This window comes from Gopherus evgoodei, chromosome 10 (genome assembly GCF_007399415.2).
Source record: "Gopherus evgoodei ecotype Sinaloan lineage chromosome 10, rGopEvg1_v1.p, whole genome shotgun sequence".
NCBI classification, from domain to species: domain Eukaryota; kingdom Metazoa; phylum Chordata; order Testudines; family Testudinidae; genus Gopherus; species Gopherus evgoodei.
In genome coordinates, this window is record NC_044331.1 from 42,395,986 (window position 1) to 42,412,516 (window position 16,531).

A 16,531-nucleotide genomic window follows, 5' to 3' on the forward strand; every position below is an offset into this window, starting at 1 on the left:
GAAGATTGAAAAAAACTGGGTTTGTTTAGTCTGGAAAAGAGAAGAGGGGACACGATAACAGTTTTCAAGTACATAGAAGGTTGTTACAAGGAGGAGGGAGAAATTGTTCTAGTTAATCTTGGAGGATAGGACAAGAAGCAATGAGTTTACTGTAGTAAGGGCGGTTAGATCCTGTAAACCAGGGTTTCTCAACCCATAGGTCAGGACCCGAAACTGGGGTCACCAGAATGTTTCAAAGGGTCACTTGGCAGCACCTGTCCCTCACTGCTCCAGGCACTTCAACCTCTGGGGTCCCAGCACCACTCCGGTTTGGCCCAGCTGCCATGATGACGGGAGTCCAGGTAAGAAATGTGAGTGACAACTCCCGGTTACAACTCCACTTGCATAAATGTAGTCCAGTCAGGCCAAACCTGAGCTGTGCTGCAACCCTGGAGCAAAGAGCCAAGCCCAGCCAGCCCCACAGCAGAGGAGCTGCAGGAGCCATCGCAGTGGGGTGAGTGCTGGGCAGGACTTGACTGAAATCACCCCAGAGCCTCCACCCCCTGACTATTTATTGGCTGTAAACATTTGCAAATGGGTCCCAAGCCTAAAAAGGCTGAAAACCACTGATCTAGACAGTAATAGAAATATCTGAGATAGTTTGTGAGAATTAAATTCAGCAAAGGGGGAAGTGAGAGGGAGGGAGCCTGGCTTTTCATTCTAAAATGCTGGTTATCTTGAGGGAATCACGATTTGGCCAGTCAGTCTTAGTTTTGGTCAGAGCTAAAAGTGTCCAGATGTCAGAGCAGGCCAAGGTGTGCTGTGCAGGCAGGTGGGCTGCATTGTTCCAGCTGGAAGAGGACTGTGGGACAGGCACATTCAGGGTAGAGCAGGAGGTGCAAGATTTTTTTTTCTGCGGGGGGGGGGGGCAGTTTCAGCTCAGTCAGGATTAATGACAAAAGCTCCAACTTGTAGCAATGCTTCTCCGTGGGCAGATGCAACCTGCTCCAGGGCAGTACACACTGGTCTCCTCGCAGCAGCAGCCCTGAGGCTGATACCAGCAGAGATCTGGCAGGTGATGATCTGGGTCAGACCAGGGCTTGGTCCCACCCAAATCCTTTCCCTGCAGAATAGTGCTGGTGGTTCCAGCAGATGGAGACCAGATCTGCTTTAGGAATTATCTGAGGAAGTTCTTGGGCCTGTGCGATACATCAGATCAGACTAGATGATCACAGTGGTCCCTGCTCACCTTGGAATCTATGACCTATGCAGAGGAGGGAAGCAGCAGCAGGAATTGATACTCTGGCTCATGACTGGCTGAGCAGCAGTTCTGCAGAAAAGGACCAGGGGTTTCCAGTGGATGAGAAGCTAGATATGAGTCAGCAGTGTGCTCTTGTTGCCAAGAAGGCTAATGGCATATTGGACTGTATTAGTTGGAGAATTGCCAGCAGAACAAAGGAAGTGATTATTCCCCTCTGTGGCACTGGTGAGGCCACATCTGGAGTATTACATTCAGTTTTGTTCCCCCCACTACAGAAAGGATGTGGACAAATTGGAGAGAGTCCAGCAGAGGGCAATGAAAATGTTTAGGGGGCTGGGGCACATGACTTATGAGAAGAGGCTGAGGGAACTATGCTCATTTAGTCCACAGAAGAGAAGAGTGAGGGGGGATTTGATAGCAGACCTTCAATTACCGGAGGGCTCCAAAGAGTCATGGAAATGGGTTATCTAGGGAGGTGATGGATTCTCCATCCTAAGAGGTTTTTAAGGCCTGGCTTGACAAATCCCTAGCTGGGATGATTTAATTGAGGACTGGTCCTGCTTTGAGCAGGGGGTTGGACTAGATGACCTCCTGAGGTCTCTTCCAACCCTAATCTTCTCTGATTCTATGTTATAGCAGGCTGGATACAAACATGTCAGTTCATATTCACAAATCCAGACTGTCAAACCTATCACTGAAGACTTAAACAATGGAATTGTACAGGCCAGGGCACTCTGCTGCATGGGTAAATGGTGACTAAATGTTTAAGTCTGTATTTGGTATCTGTCTAGCTTGCTTGATACCATTTTTTCCTCCAAGGGCAACTAGGTTTTTTTTTTTTTTTTAAAAATTATTAAAAAACTGTTCCTCTCAATTTCTTTATCCTATAAGGCTATCAACCAGCTAGCAAGTCAGATCAATTCTTAGTTTCTTTGAGCACAGCTGTTTCTGCTAGAAAGAGGATAGGAGAATTTCCAAAAATCACCATTTGGTAATCTGTATGCAAGAGTTACTAACTGATTAGGATATCACATCCAATATAATAGGGGACATGTCCATCATATATGGATAAACTCTCCTCTTCCACTATTTCCTCCAGCAATTATCCTCAGCTGATCTATGTACCTTGTACTTTCACCAGACAAGTTCTGTTGAGTCAGCATTTGAAAAGACCTGAGACAAGGTGGGCGAGATCTTTTATTGGACCAACTAAACAACTACCTCACCCACCTTGTCCCTCTAATATGCTGGGACAAAAACACTGCAAACATCACAAGATGTTATGCTATGCAATGCAGGGTTACAGGCCATCTTTCCCAAGAGACAGCACATTGATCCAGGATCATCTTGTCTACCCCCATCCTTCCTCCATCATGGCAGAGGGACATTTGGCAGGATATTGTCAGAGGCTAAATATCTGCCAAATGTGTTAGTCTCTGAAGTGCTACAGGGACTCCCCATAGTTTTTCCTTTGGGCTGAGCACCCCTCATCCTACCCATCACTCACTGCTGCATTCATGGTTTGAATTGAAATGCAGCTCTGCAAAGAGCTGCAGCTGATCTCTTCTGGCAGCCACAGCACTGGCCCATAGGAGGTAGCTCCTGGGTCATGCTCTATCATAAGCAGGGAGCTGATTCCTCCACGTAGGAGATGTAATTAATGGTCAATGTGACATTACACTCCATATGTTTATGGAAATATGCTTATGAGTGAATATAATGTAACTGGAATATGCTTTATGCGAAAGGTCTCTTGTAAGGTATCCCTACAAAGCTTATGATCTGAGTATGTTCATCCCATTTGTTTGCATGTATTATTTCTCTGTCTGGAGTTAAGAAAAGAACATTTATGTCAGTAATACAAGTGTAAGTAGAAGCCATTAGGGGTGCTCCAGAATCAGTCACTTGTAAATGGCTGTTTACTTGCCAAACTTCCAGGGTACTTCCAAGGCTGACCAGCACAGAATGGAGACTAGGGGTCTCACAGGACATGTGATCCTGTCACATGATACTGGAATCTATTTTAAACCTGTTGCTTTTACATTTGGAAGGAGGGGTGGGAAGCCAAAGAGACAAAGGATTCCTGCTGACAGAACAGTTGCTCTGTCTCTGACACTTAAATGGCTGCACTTAAACCCTCTTTCCCTGCTTCCACACCACCTTGGGCCAAAGCTATAAAGGGGGTGGAACTGAAAGGGGGCTGCTAGTCATGAGAAATCCAAGTTACCACCTGAGCTGGAACTAATAAGACTGTACCAGGGGAAGGATCGGGCCCAGATTAAGGAGTCATCTAGTCTGTGAAAGAAGTTTATTGGAACATCTGAGGGTCAGATTTAATAGTCAGTTTCTTAACATATTAGGCTTAGACTTGCATGTTTTATTTTGCTTGGTAACTTTGTTCTGTCTGGTATTACTTGAAACCACTTAAATCCTACTTTTTATACTTACTCAGGGTTAATAAAATGATTAAGTGATTTATACCTGGGGCAGCAAACAGCTGCGCATTTCTATCAGTGTTATAGAGGGCAGACGATTTATGAGTTTATCCTGTATAAGCTTTTTACAGAGTAAAACTGATTTGGGGTTTGGATCTCATTGGGAGCCGAGGGTCTGGGTGCCGGAGACAGAGTACTTGCTGAGCTGTTTTCAGTTAAGTCTGCAGCTTTGGGGGTGTGGTTCAGACCCGGGGTCTGTTTTGCAGCAAACTAGCATGTCTGGCTCAACAAGGTAAGGTTCTGGAGTCCCAAGCTGGCAAAGAAAACAGGCTCAGATGTAGTTTCAGCACATCAGGTGACAGTCCCAAGAGGGTGTCTGTGACTGAACCCATCAGTCAGACCCAGCTAAAATTGGTGAAGGGAAGCATGGCGGACCTAGCAGCCTTGTGACTTGCAATGAACTGCCACAGAGGAAAGCCAGCTTCAGAGCCCAGCTAGTCAGCTGGGCCCTGTGGGGAGGAATGTGGAGTTAATGCCTACCCATATCATTCCCCAGCTGTTCTGGGACCCACTTGTAGACTCAGGAGTGGGTTTTGTGTAAGGACAGGAAAGAGCAGTGATCAAAGCTCCTAAGGCCTGGGCTGCACTCAGAACCGTAAAACATCTGCTAATTGGGTTTTGCATGGAAAAAACTCAGGCTACATCCTCACAAAAGGACTGCAGCAGCACAGAGTGCTGTGGTGTAAATGCTTGCTACCACAACGGAAGGGCTCCCCCTCCACCACCAATCACTGAAATAAAGTTGTGCTCTGAAGAGGTGGTAGCTAGGTCAACAGAAGACTTATCCACCTAGCAGCATCTACACTGGTGGTTAGTCAGCTCAACTACTTCTCTCAGTATGTGCAAGTCTCACACCATGGGAGACATAGCTAGGTCAACAAGCCCTAGGTCTAGGCTAGACTATTATGCTGTTGTACTAGTAGTAGGCACTGTAAGTAGTGTAGCTTAGCTGAACCAGAATAACCAGAATTCTGGGAGAAGCACCTACACCGGTAACAGCCCACAGTCAGTTTTCCTACCACTTCAGTGCAGACAAGGCCTTAGTTCCTGTGCACAGAACTACTGTTCAACAGGGACGTTTCCCCAGTGCTCTCCCATGCAGCTCCTTCCACCTCCCTGCACATCCCCATTAAAGAAAGACTAAGAACTGCTGCAACGTGTTTATTATGTGCCAAAAACTACACCACAGCTTACTCCACAAATCTGTAGGAGAGTGCAGTCTTGCCTGCATATACTACAATGAGGTAGAGACTTCACACACAGCTTCACAAAAACCCCACAAAGAGCAGCTGGGATATACAACATCAGCTCAGCAGGAAAAAGGGAAAAAAAATATGACACTGGTTCTTTGGCACACAGCTTCCAATAGAGGGGAAAGTAAAAAATAAATTATAAAGTTCTCAAATCCCAGCAGCATTCAGTTGACTGCACTGTTGCTTTTTACATTTCTTAAACAAAGGGAAAGGTACTTGTCCCCTCTAAGAGAAAGGGCTCCTATGAACCTTTGTCTGCCCACCAAGACGCAGCCCTTTTAGCTCAGTTACAAAAGAAAATTAAGTCCTGTGACTGTGATTAAAAACCTCTATCAACCCCCCTTAAGTGCAACTTAAAAAAGTGCAACAAACTATTTAAAACTATATACAGCAGCTCAGAGATAGTTTATCCGGTCCAGTTTCAAATCCAAAAATCCTGTCTTTTTCTTGTTGCAAACCCCTTGATTCACAACTGTGAAACTTGTCTTCTAACCAGCAGCCCCAGACACAAATTGCAATAATGTTAAAAGCTGCCAGGAAAGAAAAATTCTTGTTTCAAACGACTTAAAAACCGTTTTAAGAGTGTAAAAAGGAACTGGTAAAAACCCTCGAGCGTAAAATATGAAATATGATTTGGTTTAAATGAAGAGCAAAGTCTCCTTTGTTGTTACAGTAAAAAACGCCAGCTGAACATTCAGTTTATGCCGTTCAGATGGGGGTTAAATGAATGGAAAGGCACTGTATGGCAACTGCAAAAAAATGGAGCCAATGAGACCTGCATTATTACCATCAGTATTGCAAGGAATGTAAAAAAGCGCCTTTAATAAATAAAAAACCTAGGTGAAGGCATCTGCATAGACACCTTCTCAAAACATGGCCCTTTTTGCTTCTTGTCAGCAAACGAGGAACCAAAGTCTGGGAACTGCAGAATTGTTTGAGGGGACCTCCCACCTCAAAAAACCCCCAAACAAAACCCGACAAAATTCACTGTGCATTAGTGCAGAAACAAATAAAGACCAGCAAGTGCAAACGTGAATGTAAGATTTCCCCATTAGTCCTCAGGAAGCGCGTTCCCAGTCTGGGTCTGGCACTGGCAGGCACGCTCGTGCTCTCTCCACTTGGCAGGTTAACAAAAGAACTTTCTCCTGTAACTGCAGCAGGTCCTGGTGCATCTGCTGCCTCTCTCTAGCTGGAGTCTCTGTTCTTCTGGTTGCGCATCAGTGGGCGGTGGTGACGCAGGACCTCCATGGAATGTTGCCAGTGCCAGCAGGAGCGACAGAAGTACTTGAAGCAGACCTGTGGGGAGAAATAGGCAGGGATTACTGAAGGGATTCACAGCAGAGCTGGAGGGTGGGGGAAACTGCTGCAAGCAGCTGAGTCTCTCGAAAGGAGAGAGACTGGTTTATGGGATAAGCCATCTTGCCTTTACCAACCAGTTAACTGGAGCATGCCAGGAGTGATCCAGCATCTACAATCATCTCTTTTGTGTCAATAGACAAGGCCTTTGCTCCTGAAGGAATTCAGAGCATTGTTTGAACAGAGACTGAGTTTCAGAGGGGTCACAGCCAGAGGGAGGATGAAAGTAACTTAGAGGACTTGCTGGTATGCCGGAGTCCTGAGCAGGGGACATGGCCTCAACCAGAAGAGGAGGGGCCTTTCAAGATTTAAAGGCATTGGGGGTCCAGCTGTAGCTGGGAGCCCCAGGGCCTTTAAGTCACTCTAGAGCTACCAGCTGTAGAGGCAGCTGGGAGCCCTGGGGCAAGTTAAAGGGCCCAGGGCTCTGGCTGCTGCGGGGGGAGCTCTGGGCCTTTTAAATCACCATGGGATCCCAGCTGCTGGAACTCCCCTGCAGCAGCTGGAGCCCCAGGCCCTTTAAATCACCACCACAGAAGCCGGTCCAATCTGGCACAGCATACTGCTCTTGCCAGTATGCCATACTGGACTGTACCAGCCTATTTTCACTTCTGGCGAAAGGGAATGTTGTGATGCTGCCTCAGTATGTGCGTAGCGAGGGGACATCAGTCTCCAGGGTCATTACGCTGGCCCCTTGTGCTGGTAGTATTTAAGTGAGGGTTTAAAGCAGGAGTCTCACTCAATTTATCTTTGGACCAGTGCCAGTCCTCAAATTCTCCCAGTGGGCCAATAATGTCACTCATACTGCCCAGAACCTGCCCCCTCCCCCAAAACTCCACCCCCCTCTGGGAGGGATTTTAGGTGCTGGGTACAGGCTCTGGGAGGGAGTTGGGGGTGTGGTGCTTACCTGGGGCTCCAAGGTGGGGTGGGTATGGGGCCTCTGCATGCTGCTGCCCCCAGCACTGCCCCTGCAGCTTCCCATTGGCTGCAGGGGTGCTTGGGGCAGTGGCACCATGGAGAGGCAAAGCCCTGCCCTGGGGCCACAGGGAGGGACCAGCAGACACATGGAGCAAACAGGCAGATGCCACTCAGCTCTGCTGTGCTGCTGGCCCTGGTGGCAAGTGGGGCCAAGAGAGACCTGGCCCCAAAAGTGCTGGAGCCCTGCAGGCCACATTGGAGAGGTTCCGGTCTGCGAGTCTGAAGACTTAAAAAAAAAAAGCCAGAGTCTTCTCCCTGGTCAGGAAACCTTTACATCCCGGAGGTATACTACTTTGAGAGGGGGCTACAGTTAAAGTAACTGCTGAATTCAGCTTTCTTGAGCAGTTAGTTCCATTCCCAAATGAAATCTGCCCCCTTCAATAAAAGGAAATAAAAAAAAGTGTGGACTAGAGAAGCTCATCTGAGTGCACTCCTTAATTCTGGGGTGGAAAGCACCTCCAAGTGCCCAGTTGCCTTCATCCTTGGACTGCAGCTTGCAGCACAGGCCATGCCTATTTCATAGTGGTACAGTAGGTGTTAGTGACCATATGTTCACATTCACAAACAGGTGTTGTACTAGGCTTGCAGATCAGTGTTTCTAGACTATGGTCTCCTCTCCTAGAGAGCTCAAGGCAGCTTGATCCCCCCATTCTACCACATGCGAGTTGTTCCTTCCAGGGGAGTACTAGCATCCCAGTCAAACAGTGGAGTGAACCATGTTTTTGCATCAGCCTCACAAATTTGTCACCACTCAGTTTAGGTTAGCGGTGGCACCTGGCTGCTGGATCCCTCCCCCAATGAAGGGTCCAGAAGATGTTCCCTGGCTGAGCTTGTTTCAATCTGGAAACATTTCAAACTGTGCAACTACGAAAGGGTCTCGAGAGACACTGAACATGACAGAGTGAACCCTGCATTAAGGCTCTTCTGTTCCTACCTTGCTTCTTGCCTCCAGACCCCACTTCAATGTAGATATTGTTTTAGTCCTCACATGCAGGTAGCTTATGTCTGTTTCTAGCCCTGGTGGCTTGCATATTAGACCTCAAATACATCACTGACTTAGCTCAGCAGGGCCATTTTTTCTGGCTCAGAGCCAGATGCAGCAGGCTGTAGGGCTCCAGTCTGCAGTCCCTGGCTACCTGCAGACCAGACACTCCCAGGACTTGGTGTTAAGTGGGCATGATCACACTGTGCAATCGTCCTAGTTATTGCCTCCACCCAAGGCCAGTAAACTTGTTCCTCATTCTGCATGAAAAAACCCTCAAAAGATGGCACCTTGCCTGCCCCAATGTGCTGTACCAAGGGGCTGTCCTGCCCCATAGTGCATATTCATCCCCATCCCCGAGCCCTGGCTAGTGTCCTCTAACTATGCAGGCTGGGAAGGCATCTGGATCTCCCAAGGGAGTTGTCTGAGGCACCTGACCAGGAGTGAGAGATGTGCATTGGCACTGGGAATGCTTATTCTGTGGCAGACCTCTAAATGCCAAGCATGCTAGCACCTTCTGTGCACCCCTTTGCCGCTGTGTTGCCCAGGAGCTGTGGGGGCAGACCCCGGTCTACTCAAGGACATTCTGCATGTGAAGTTCCTGCTCGTGGACTGGAGCACAGCTAGCTGATAAGGTATGATTCCCACCGAAGGCAGAGTTACCTGATCTCTGCAGAAGAAAGGACCTGGCTGGGCACTGCAGACTTGACACATGGAATCTTCTAGATATGGGTCAATCTGAACCTGCACAAGGGCAAGGAGAGTCGATCAGGCTGAAATCAGGACACTGGGCAAGTCAGGCCATGTCAGGAGCTGCACTGCTCTGGCTGCAGCTTGCACCTGGTTGGACCTGTGGTGGTGCAGCAGCCACTCCGCAGGGAGGGTGACTGTTTAGGTAATCCTGTGCTTGGAGAAGGTTATGTGCACTCTGGGACAGTGTGACTAGCAGGGCTCCAGGGGGATCCAGTTCTCAGTACTATTTCCAGACAGGCTCAGACCAGGTGTGTTGAGAGCTTGTCCTCGGCAAACACACCACCCAAGTTCAGCTCTGGGGACCCCAGGGTGATCAAAGAAATAACTGTCACTTCTCCAGAAGCCCATCTAGGCTGGACTGGGGGACCTGTTCCCTGTTGGACTGACTGGGGCAGACAATCCAGGAGCAGCAGCTCCCTACAGAGGGTACCTAACCAGCTGTGGCAGGGGGCTGGAGTCACTCTTCTCTGGGCAGAGCGAAAGGGCCCAAACCACCCTGTGCTGATGGCCCCAGGGACAAACTGAAGAAATCTCAAGCACAACTCAGAACCTGGCAAGCTCTTGACCTTCAGAGAGGCCAGTAACCATCAGGCTTAGGTGACACAGCCAAGGCCCATCCTGTAACACAAGTGGGGGTCAGATTCCCAGACTGCTGTATGGGGAGTCCCAGAAACCGCATTTATAGGAAGCAAAGCCTCCATCTTCCTCTGCAACCTCTGCTCAAGTCAGTTGGCCTGTCTTAAGAGGTCAAGGAAGATCTGGCTGGTACCCACTGCACTCAGTGCCCAAGTACCAGGCTGCCCCTGAGAGCAGATATGTCCTGACCAATAGTCTCTGGAGATGCTCGCTCCCCAGGCCATGGGTAGTGGCTGCTCTAGTGCAGGGTCATGATGGATATTAGGTGCCTGCAGATGGGGAACCTGCCTGATCACCCAGCTCTCAGGTTCACCACTCACCCTAGGGTGAAGAGGCCAGATGAGCCTAAGGGTATATGCCATGCTGCAGCAGTGTGGATGGCACTGGAGGATAGGCTGTGCTCCCCTCCCAACACAGGTGTCATTTAAGAGGGGGCAGGAGGCCCCATGCATGTGCCCTAGGCACATCAAAGGCACCTCTGGAGGCAGGGCAGACTGCAGCTGTTTGAGTGGAAAACCTCTTGGGCCATGGGCCCCAGTGAGGCCTGGAGGCCAATCCCAGCTGCAGGGTCCCTTCCCCACACTAGGCAGCTTTTGCTTGTCCCTGGGCCAGAGCTCTTGGCACAGGCATGGGCTGAGCAGCATTAATGTCTAACAGGAGGCAGAGCAACAGCTTGAGGGAGTGGGGAAAGACTGCCTAAGCACCCCACCTGCCAAACTCACCCAGCTCCTGGAGACAGTTACCAGCACCCACCCACAGCAGGGCAGCTGGCAGTCCCACTTCCCCCACACTGACTGAGTGGGCAACTTGGGTCCCTGCAGTTAGAACCAGCCCTATAGTAGTTTTCCTACTCAAGAGGGACTCCCAGGGATAGACACAGGGACAGCATTTCTGGTGTTAGTGCTGCTCCAGAGTGCCAGTGAGAGACCAGACAGGGCATTTCCAGGAGCACGGCCTCTCAGACATCTCCCCGCAGCATTCCTGGCACTGGCAGACATACTGTCTCACTTGCCTCCAGCTGGAAATCTCAGGGCTGGTCATTAGGCAGGGTAACCTTGAGCTATCCTCAACCACTTAGTGAAGACAGCCCAGGGCTTGTACTGGAGTTGGAGCACTGACCAACACCTCTGGAGTTGTGCTGCAGTGCAGACACTGCCAGCCACAAGGAGCCCTTCAGGAGCGAAGCCTGACAGCAGAGGGCCCAGTGTCAGTGTTCCCAGCACGCTTAGGGTGCGGATGACCCCTGATGATGATGCAGTCATGGCTACATCCTGTAGCCTAAAAGCAATTTGTTCTCAGGACCCCAAGGCCCAGCTGCCATGAGAGACAGGAACAGAGATCCGGAGGCAGGCTTGAGCACTGCTCGTCCTTTTCACCCCATCACACGCTTCTGACAGGCATCAGCAACCCCTGGGAGGATCCCAGCCAGGCCTCTGGACAGATGACTGTTACAGTGGATGAGTCCAAGGGACAGACTGGATTGACTAGAGCATGGAGCTGGCAGTCCCCCCATTTGGTTTCCTCTGCAAACAGAGGGCCTAAGGCTGGGCCATAGGAAGCCAGCAGACTAATGGTATCAGACAGAGCGCCCAGAGGTAGAGCCTGCTGCCATTTGCCACACCAGGCCAGGCACTTACCTTTTTAGTGAACTTGGTGGTTTTGATCTCCACAAATGCGGCACTGACTGCCTTCAGGTAACTGCGCTGGTTGTTAAAGGTAACACGGCCAGATCCTGAAATGAGCCAGACCATTAGTGCAACGCCAAGAGGAAACTAAGCAGAGGCTGGGAGAGAACCTGCAGGGTGAGCTGCCACTAAGCTAATCCCAGAACCACCCCAAAAACTGAACTGCAGCATCTCCAGGCTCTGCTCTTTCAGGCCCAAGGAAAAGCCCCCATGGCAGCAAGCCTAATTCTCCTAATATGAAGCAGTCAGCGCATGTTCCACCAGAAGAATATCAAGGCTTTGTGGCTATGCCTCCCCCTCTTCCAAACTCATGGGAACACATGGAAGCACAGCATAGGCGTTCAATGTGGTTTATGGTAAAGTCCGTTCCAGTGTTGGTTCTGCAGGAAAGATACATTGGGTACGCTGCCTGCTTGGGGGCAGAAGCAGACCAGTCACTGGCAGTCAGGATACCCAGCCTCCTGGAGTTCCTTCCAGTTGAGACAGCTTCTGCAGCCACAATCATTCATGTCTTTTCTCCTAAACTAGGTGCATTAACCATGCATGGGCTTGGAAGGGTTTGTTATCAGTAAAAGTCAACAATTTCACTGTGTGCACAAACCGAGGAAATAATGTTTCCAATGATAACCATGATTTACAGACAGGCACAATAAGGAACAGTTTGAGAATGAGTTTGCATGTTTTGACAAGTGACGTTGTCGAGATTCAAAAGTTAAAGCTTTAGAATTGTCATCTGTTAGTTGTTTGACCCCTCCACATCCCACAATTGTGGGAATTTAAAGATTGGTAAATGCCCATCACTATTCTATCAGAGAAAAAATAAAAGTCAAGTCCTGCCAAGCCTAACTGTACTCAGAGAAAGTTTCTACTGCAAAGCAGGGCAAGTTCCACCTAGCGACAAACCCAAATACTTCAATGCCAAGTTTCCATCTCTGCTGGATAATCCATTTGTCTCCAGAGTGGGTCAGATCCATGAAGAAAGTTCAGACATACATGGATATATTTCTCCAGTCTTTGAGCTCAGGTCCATGGATCCATTACAATGGGATTTTCATAGTGTGCCTCCAGGGTAGGAAGCAGGATGATCCAAAACAAGGGTTTTTCCTATGCAAGTCTCCATGGATGCACTAAGGCAAGAAGCAGTGTTCTGCTAAAAAACTACATGGTGTTGGCAAAAACTAGATGACCAACATGCAGAACTTTGTGAACTTATGTACTGATGGCTATGTGGCTGTTTAGCAGATCTCAATACATGAGACTGCTATGGATAGGAGTTGTCCAAGCAAATGGTAAAGCACTAATGGCTATGGCCATACAAGATCAGAATTCCCAGTAGGCGCACCACAGACTGGCCTTTCGTCTGTGACACCAACTGGTTTTTCATAGTAGGCATCTCCATCTTCCATTCATGTTCTTTAAGAGTGCTTGTACTTGCAGGCTTGAGATGAGGACGAATCCTGTAACCAAATTCCCTTGGTACCACATTTGTCCTGAATCCAAAATACAGTGGCATGGTTCCTGGAGTGTTTGCTTCAGCTTTCCTCCATACAGAACCCTGATCAGAAACTGTCCATGACCAAAGTGAATTTCATTCTTCCCTAAAGCCAATGTTACTGCCACTAGGATGCTGGGGAGAGTCCCTGGGAGCACATGCACGATCAAATGGTAGCAATCAAAGTCAAGAAAAGTGGCTTCCATTGGTCTGCAAAACAAAAGTTGTCAGAGGATGGTAAAATGGGAATGCTCTGAAGATAAGCTTCCATTAGGAACTTGGATGTTTCAGATAGGGTCCTGTTCTACTTCTCTCCGATGTGCAGAGGCTCGGAACAGCATTGGGAGTGGGTTGTAATGCTGTGATCTGAAGTCTAGAATAGCTGATTTCGTTCATGTTGTGATGTTTCCACAGGGTGCTGAGATGGGGGCTGGGACAAAGCTGGCTCTGAAATTTTTGCCCAGACCCAGCAAGTGCCTCCTCTGGATAGTGAGCACAGACCTCATTTGAGCAATGCTATAGGCAGGCTTTTTGCTGTCAAAGAGACTGGCATCAGAGGGCAGCTACTGACCTGGCACTTGTTCTAGTTAAGACTTGTGAATAGGTATTCTCTCCTGTTGTACTTCACAGATAGCTCCAGCTTGCCATGTGACCTGAATTCCTCTATGCATCTTGCATGAGTCAGGATTGGAAATTGCCTTTTCTGATTACTCTGAATAGCCTCAGTTTTCTATAACACTTCCCCATTGTATCACTAGGATAGAGTTCCCAGCTGCCTGAGCCTCTGATCCAAGGACCAAAGCCCACTATACCAGCATGAAACTGATCTGAATCCCACTTTTGCCATAGAGACCCCCTCAGGCCATGTGATTTATAGGTTGAGAGGGGCCCCATATACCCATGGTATCACTGCTTGTGACAGCATGTAGGAGCCCAGAGGGGGGCAGATGACAGCTCACATGCTGGAAGGAAGGGGCTAAGATGAGACCTCTCAGGACTTGGCTGTCTGTGAAGGGCCAGTAAAGCAAGGAGGCAACTTTCAGGTATGAGTCCATGAAGATATGCACATGTCTCTGGTGGTGATCCCAGGACAAGCTGACTGGTGCATAATGAGAATCCTGCAGTTCCTACAGAATGCAACCTGGGGTGGAAGAAACCATAGGCCTAGCAGCCCTTTACTGCCTGCTGGTTCCTCCATATCCAAGCTGCTACTCATCACCCAATTGCCATGTGCTGGGGTAGGAGGTGGAGGTTGTGGTGAGGCACAGCAACCTGAAACAGAAGCTGGAGAAAGCCAGGACTCTAAGACACTGTGCCCCACACTGGCAGCTGGGAACAGCCCAACACTTCCCAATCTTAGGAATAGCAGGAAATCCCTATTCCAATCCTGCAGTCTGGAAAAGTGTGCAAGGACTGAAAGATTTCTCCTCCAGCACAGCTGCAGACTCCAGGCATAGTTCACAGTAGTCCTTACACTCTTGCTCAGTCATCCCTGGTTTTTTTACTACTTGATTCTCAAACTCTGGTTCAGGATACTGCCCTTCTCCCCCTGGGAAGAATTCCCTTTGTCCCTGCACACCTAACACAAACAGCAGGTCCACACGTGGTCTTTTCTGCATCAATCTGCCCTGCTGCACTCCGTGAAGGTGGGAATCCAGCCCTGGTTTGATCACACATTTCCCCTTTGGGAGTTTGTCCCCATAATCCAGCTTCACAGGGGAACAAGACTGGGCTTGGTTTGCGCCAAAACACACTTCCCATGGCTAGTGATCTCAGAGGCTGGAGGCTTAGTCTCCCCTCCCCCAAGTGCCAGGCGTGGCAAGATATCAAGGAAAGGCACCGCAGAAGCTCAGCACCTACGCACAGGATCCACAGGGGCAGGTAGGGCTGTTTCCCCATGGAGTTCAGTCAGATTGAGCAGGGATCTGGGGGGGCTGTCCGAGGGAGAGGGAGCTGGGTGTGAAGGCACCTTACTGCACTAGCATCAGGTGCTCTCCAGCCATGATCTGCAGGGAAGGCGTGGCTGAGCTCTGCAGTCAGAGGTGCAGATACCTGTGTGAGTGACAGGGATTCAGATGCCATCTTCCACCTGCCATGCTGCCCTTCTGGCATCACTCCCCTTCCGGAGGTGGAGCCACCTGCCCTGGAGTCAGTTCTATTCCAACCCTGCCTCCTTTCCTGCCAAAGGCAGGGGAGCATACTGTGTCCTAGCCACAGAGCCATCTGGGCTCCTCAGCAACAGGGGGAGCAGAAGACAAGACTTCCTTTGGCCTCAGGTTCTCAGTCAGCCTCACTCAGAGTCTGACATGGCACCAGCTGCTGCCAACATCTTTGCAGCAGGAGCAGAACTGAAGGGACCATCTCCCAAAGGGCAAACATGGCCCCAGGACTCAGCTGGGAACAGGCAGTGTAACCAGCTGTTGGAATGTCTGGAACCACAGCAGGGAGGACAGCAGGACGCAGAAAGCTAGAGGGAACATCAGGAGATGGGGCATTCTGATAGCCAGCCAGGACTGGTTCTGCCCCCAGCAACCTACAGTGCCCACTGTAACAGCACTGTGGACCTCAGCCCAGAGAAATGCCTTTTCAGGGGATATAGCCCCTCGGGCTAATAGCACAATTCATTCCAGTCAGCCCTAAGCAGCATCAAGCAAGTGCTAATTAGAGAATGACTCATCCACTGTGGTGGAACAGCTGAGATTAGTCCCAGAAAGCAGAGGAGGAGTGAAGTAAGAGTGCTGTGGCACCCTCCCTCCCAGGGAAGAGGGAAGGACACAGTTTAGAACAGCCCTTTTGGTAGGGGCTGCAGGCCTGTCATGGGTCCCACCAGCTTTCCTAGCTGCACACCTGATTCTGACTGAGTGCAGCTCAGTTCCCACATTCACACACTGCCAGGACTCTGCCCTGGGAAGCCAGATAGCCTTTTTCACCTTCTTCCCTTCCCCTGCGCAGTCCAGCCATTGGGGCAAGAGTGCATCCTTGTTTGAAGAGTGGCTGGTCTGCTCTCTGCCCCTCAGAGTGGGCAGAGCCCTGCCAGAAGCATCAAGGGGATGGTTTACATGCAGCCCTAGGAGATGAAGGGCTGACACTTACCAATAGGATACTTGTGCTTGTCCGTGTCAATACCAGCATAGACCACCCCTCCGAACAGGTCATTCATGATAGCTGCTAGGGCCTCTGCATTCAACATCCCATGCAGGGCCCCCACGAAGACAGTCTTACTGGGATCAAGCCGCTGAGATGGGCTTCGCACGAAGTTGCTGTCTGCCAGGACCCAGGGGATCACCTGTACCTGGAACCACCCATGAGCAGGTAAGTCACCTGTGAGCTAGAGCCTGGCAAGCTAAAACCTGGGGCTGCCCAATACTAATCTCAATGGGTTAGTAGAGTCCATTGCAGACAGACTCTGGCCTCTCAGAAGCCTTGTCACTCTGGCCTCGTAGCTTGGCCCTGCCCACCCATCGCCTGGTGCCTTTGGAGTCTAGAGTTCCCTGCATGGTGTAGGTCTTGCCCATTATCACAAGCTACAGTGCTCTGCTAACCCCACTCTGCACAGCACCATTCTAAGGGAGTGCCAAAAGACTGCCCCACCAAGAGGTAATGGACCCCTACATCTCCACTGGGTTTTCCATTTCCCCCAGTGCTAGCTAACTGGGCTTGCACA

The 16,531-nt window shown here is 49.7% G+C and overlaps 1 protein-coding gene across 7 annotated transcripts in view; it reads right to left on the reverse strand.

The window, feature by feature from the left end:
- Window positions 1-6,012: 6,012 nt before the first annotated feature.
- Window positions 6,013-16,531, reverse strand: part of LOC115658385 (cytoplasmic polyadenylation element-binding protein 1) — a 79,959-nt gene continuing 69,440 nt past the window's right edge. For 6 of the 7 annotated variants that reach the window (XM_030577198.1, XM_030577200.1, XM_030577199.1 and 3 more), the window contains 4 exons: window positions 15,961-16,159; window positions 11,328-11,422; window positions 8,965-9,045; window positions 6,013-6,284 (listed from right to left, as the gene is read on the reverse strand). In XM_030577198.1, the coding sequence (XP_030433058.1) occupies window positions 6,174-6,284; window positions 8,965-9,045; window positions 11,328-11,422; window positions 15,961-16,159 (486 nt within the window). In that variant the 3' untranslated portion in view covers window positions 6,013-6,173. The remainder of the gene's footprint in view (window positions 6,285-8,964; window positions 9,046-11,327; window positions 11,423-15,960; window positions 16,160-16,531) is intronic. The other variant, XM_030577201.1, reaches the window with a different exon arrangement.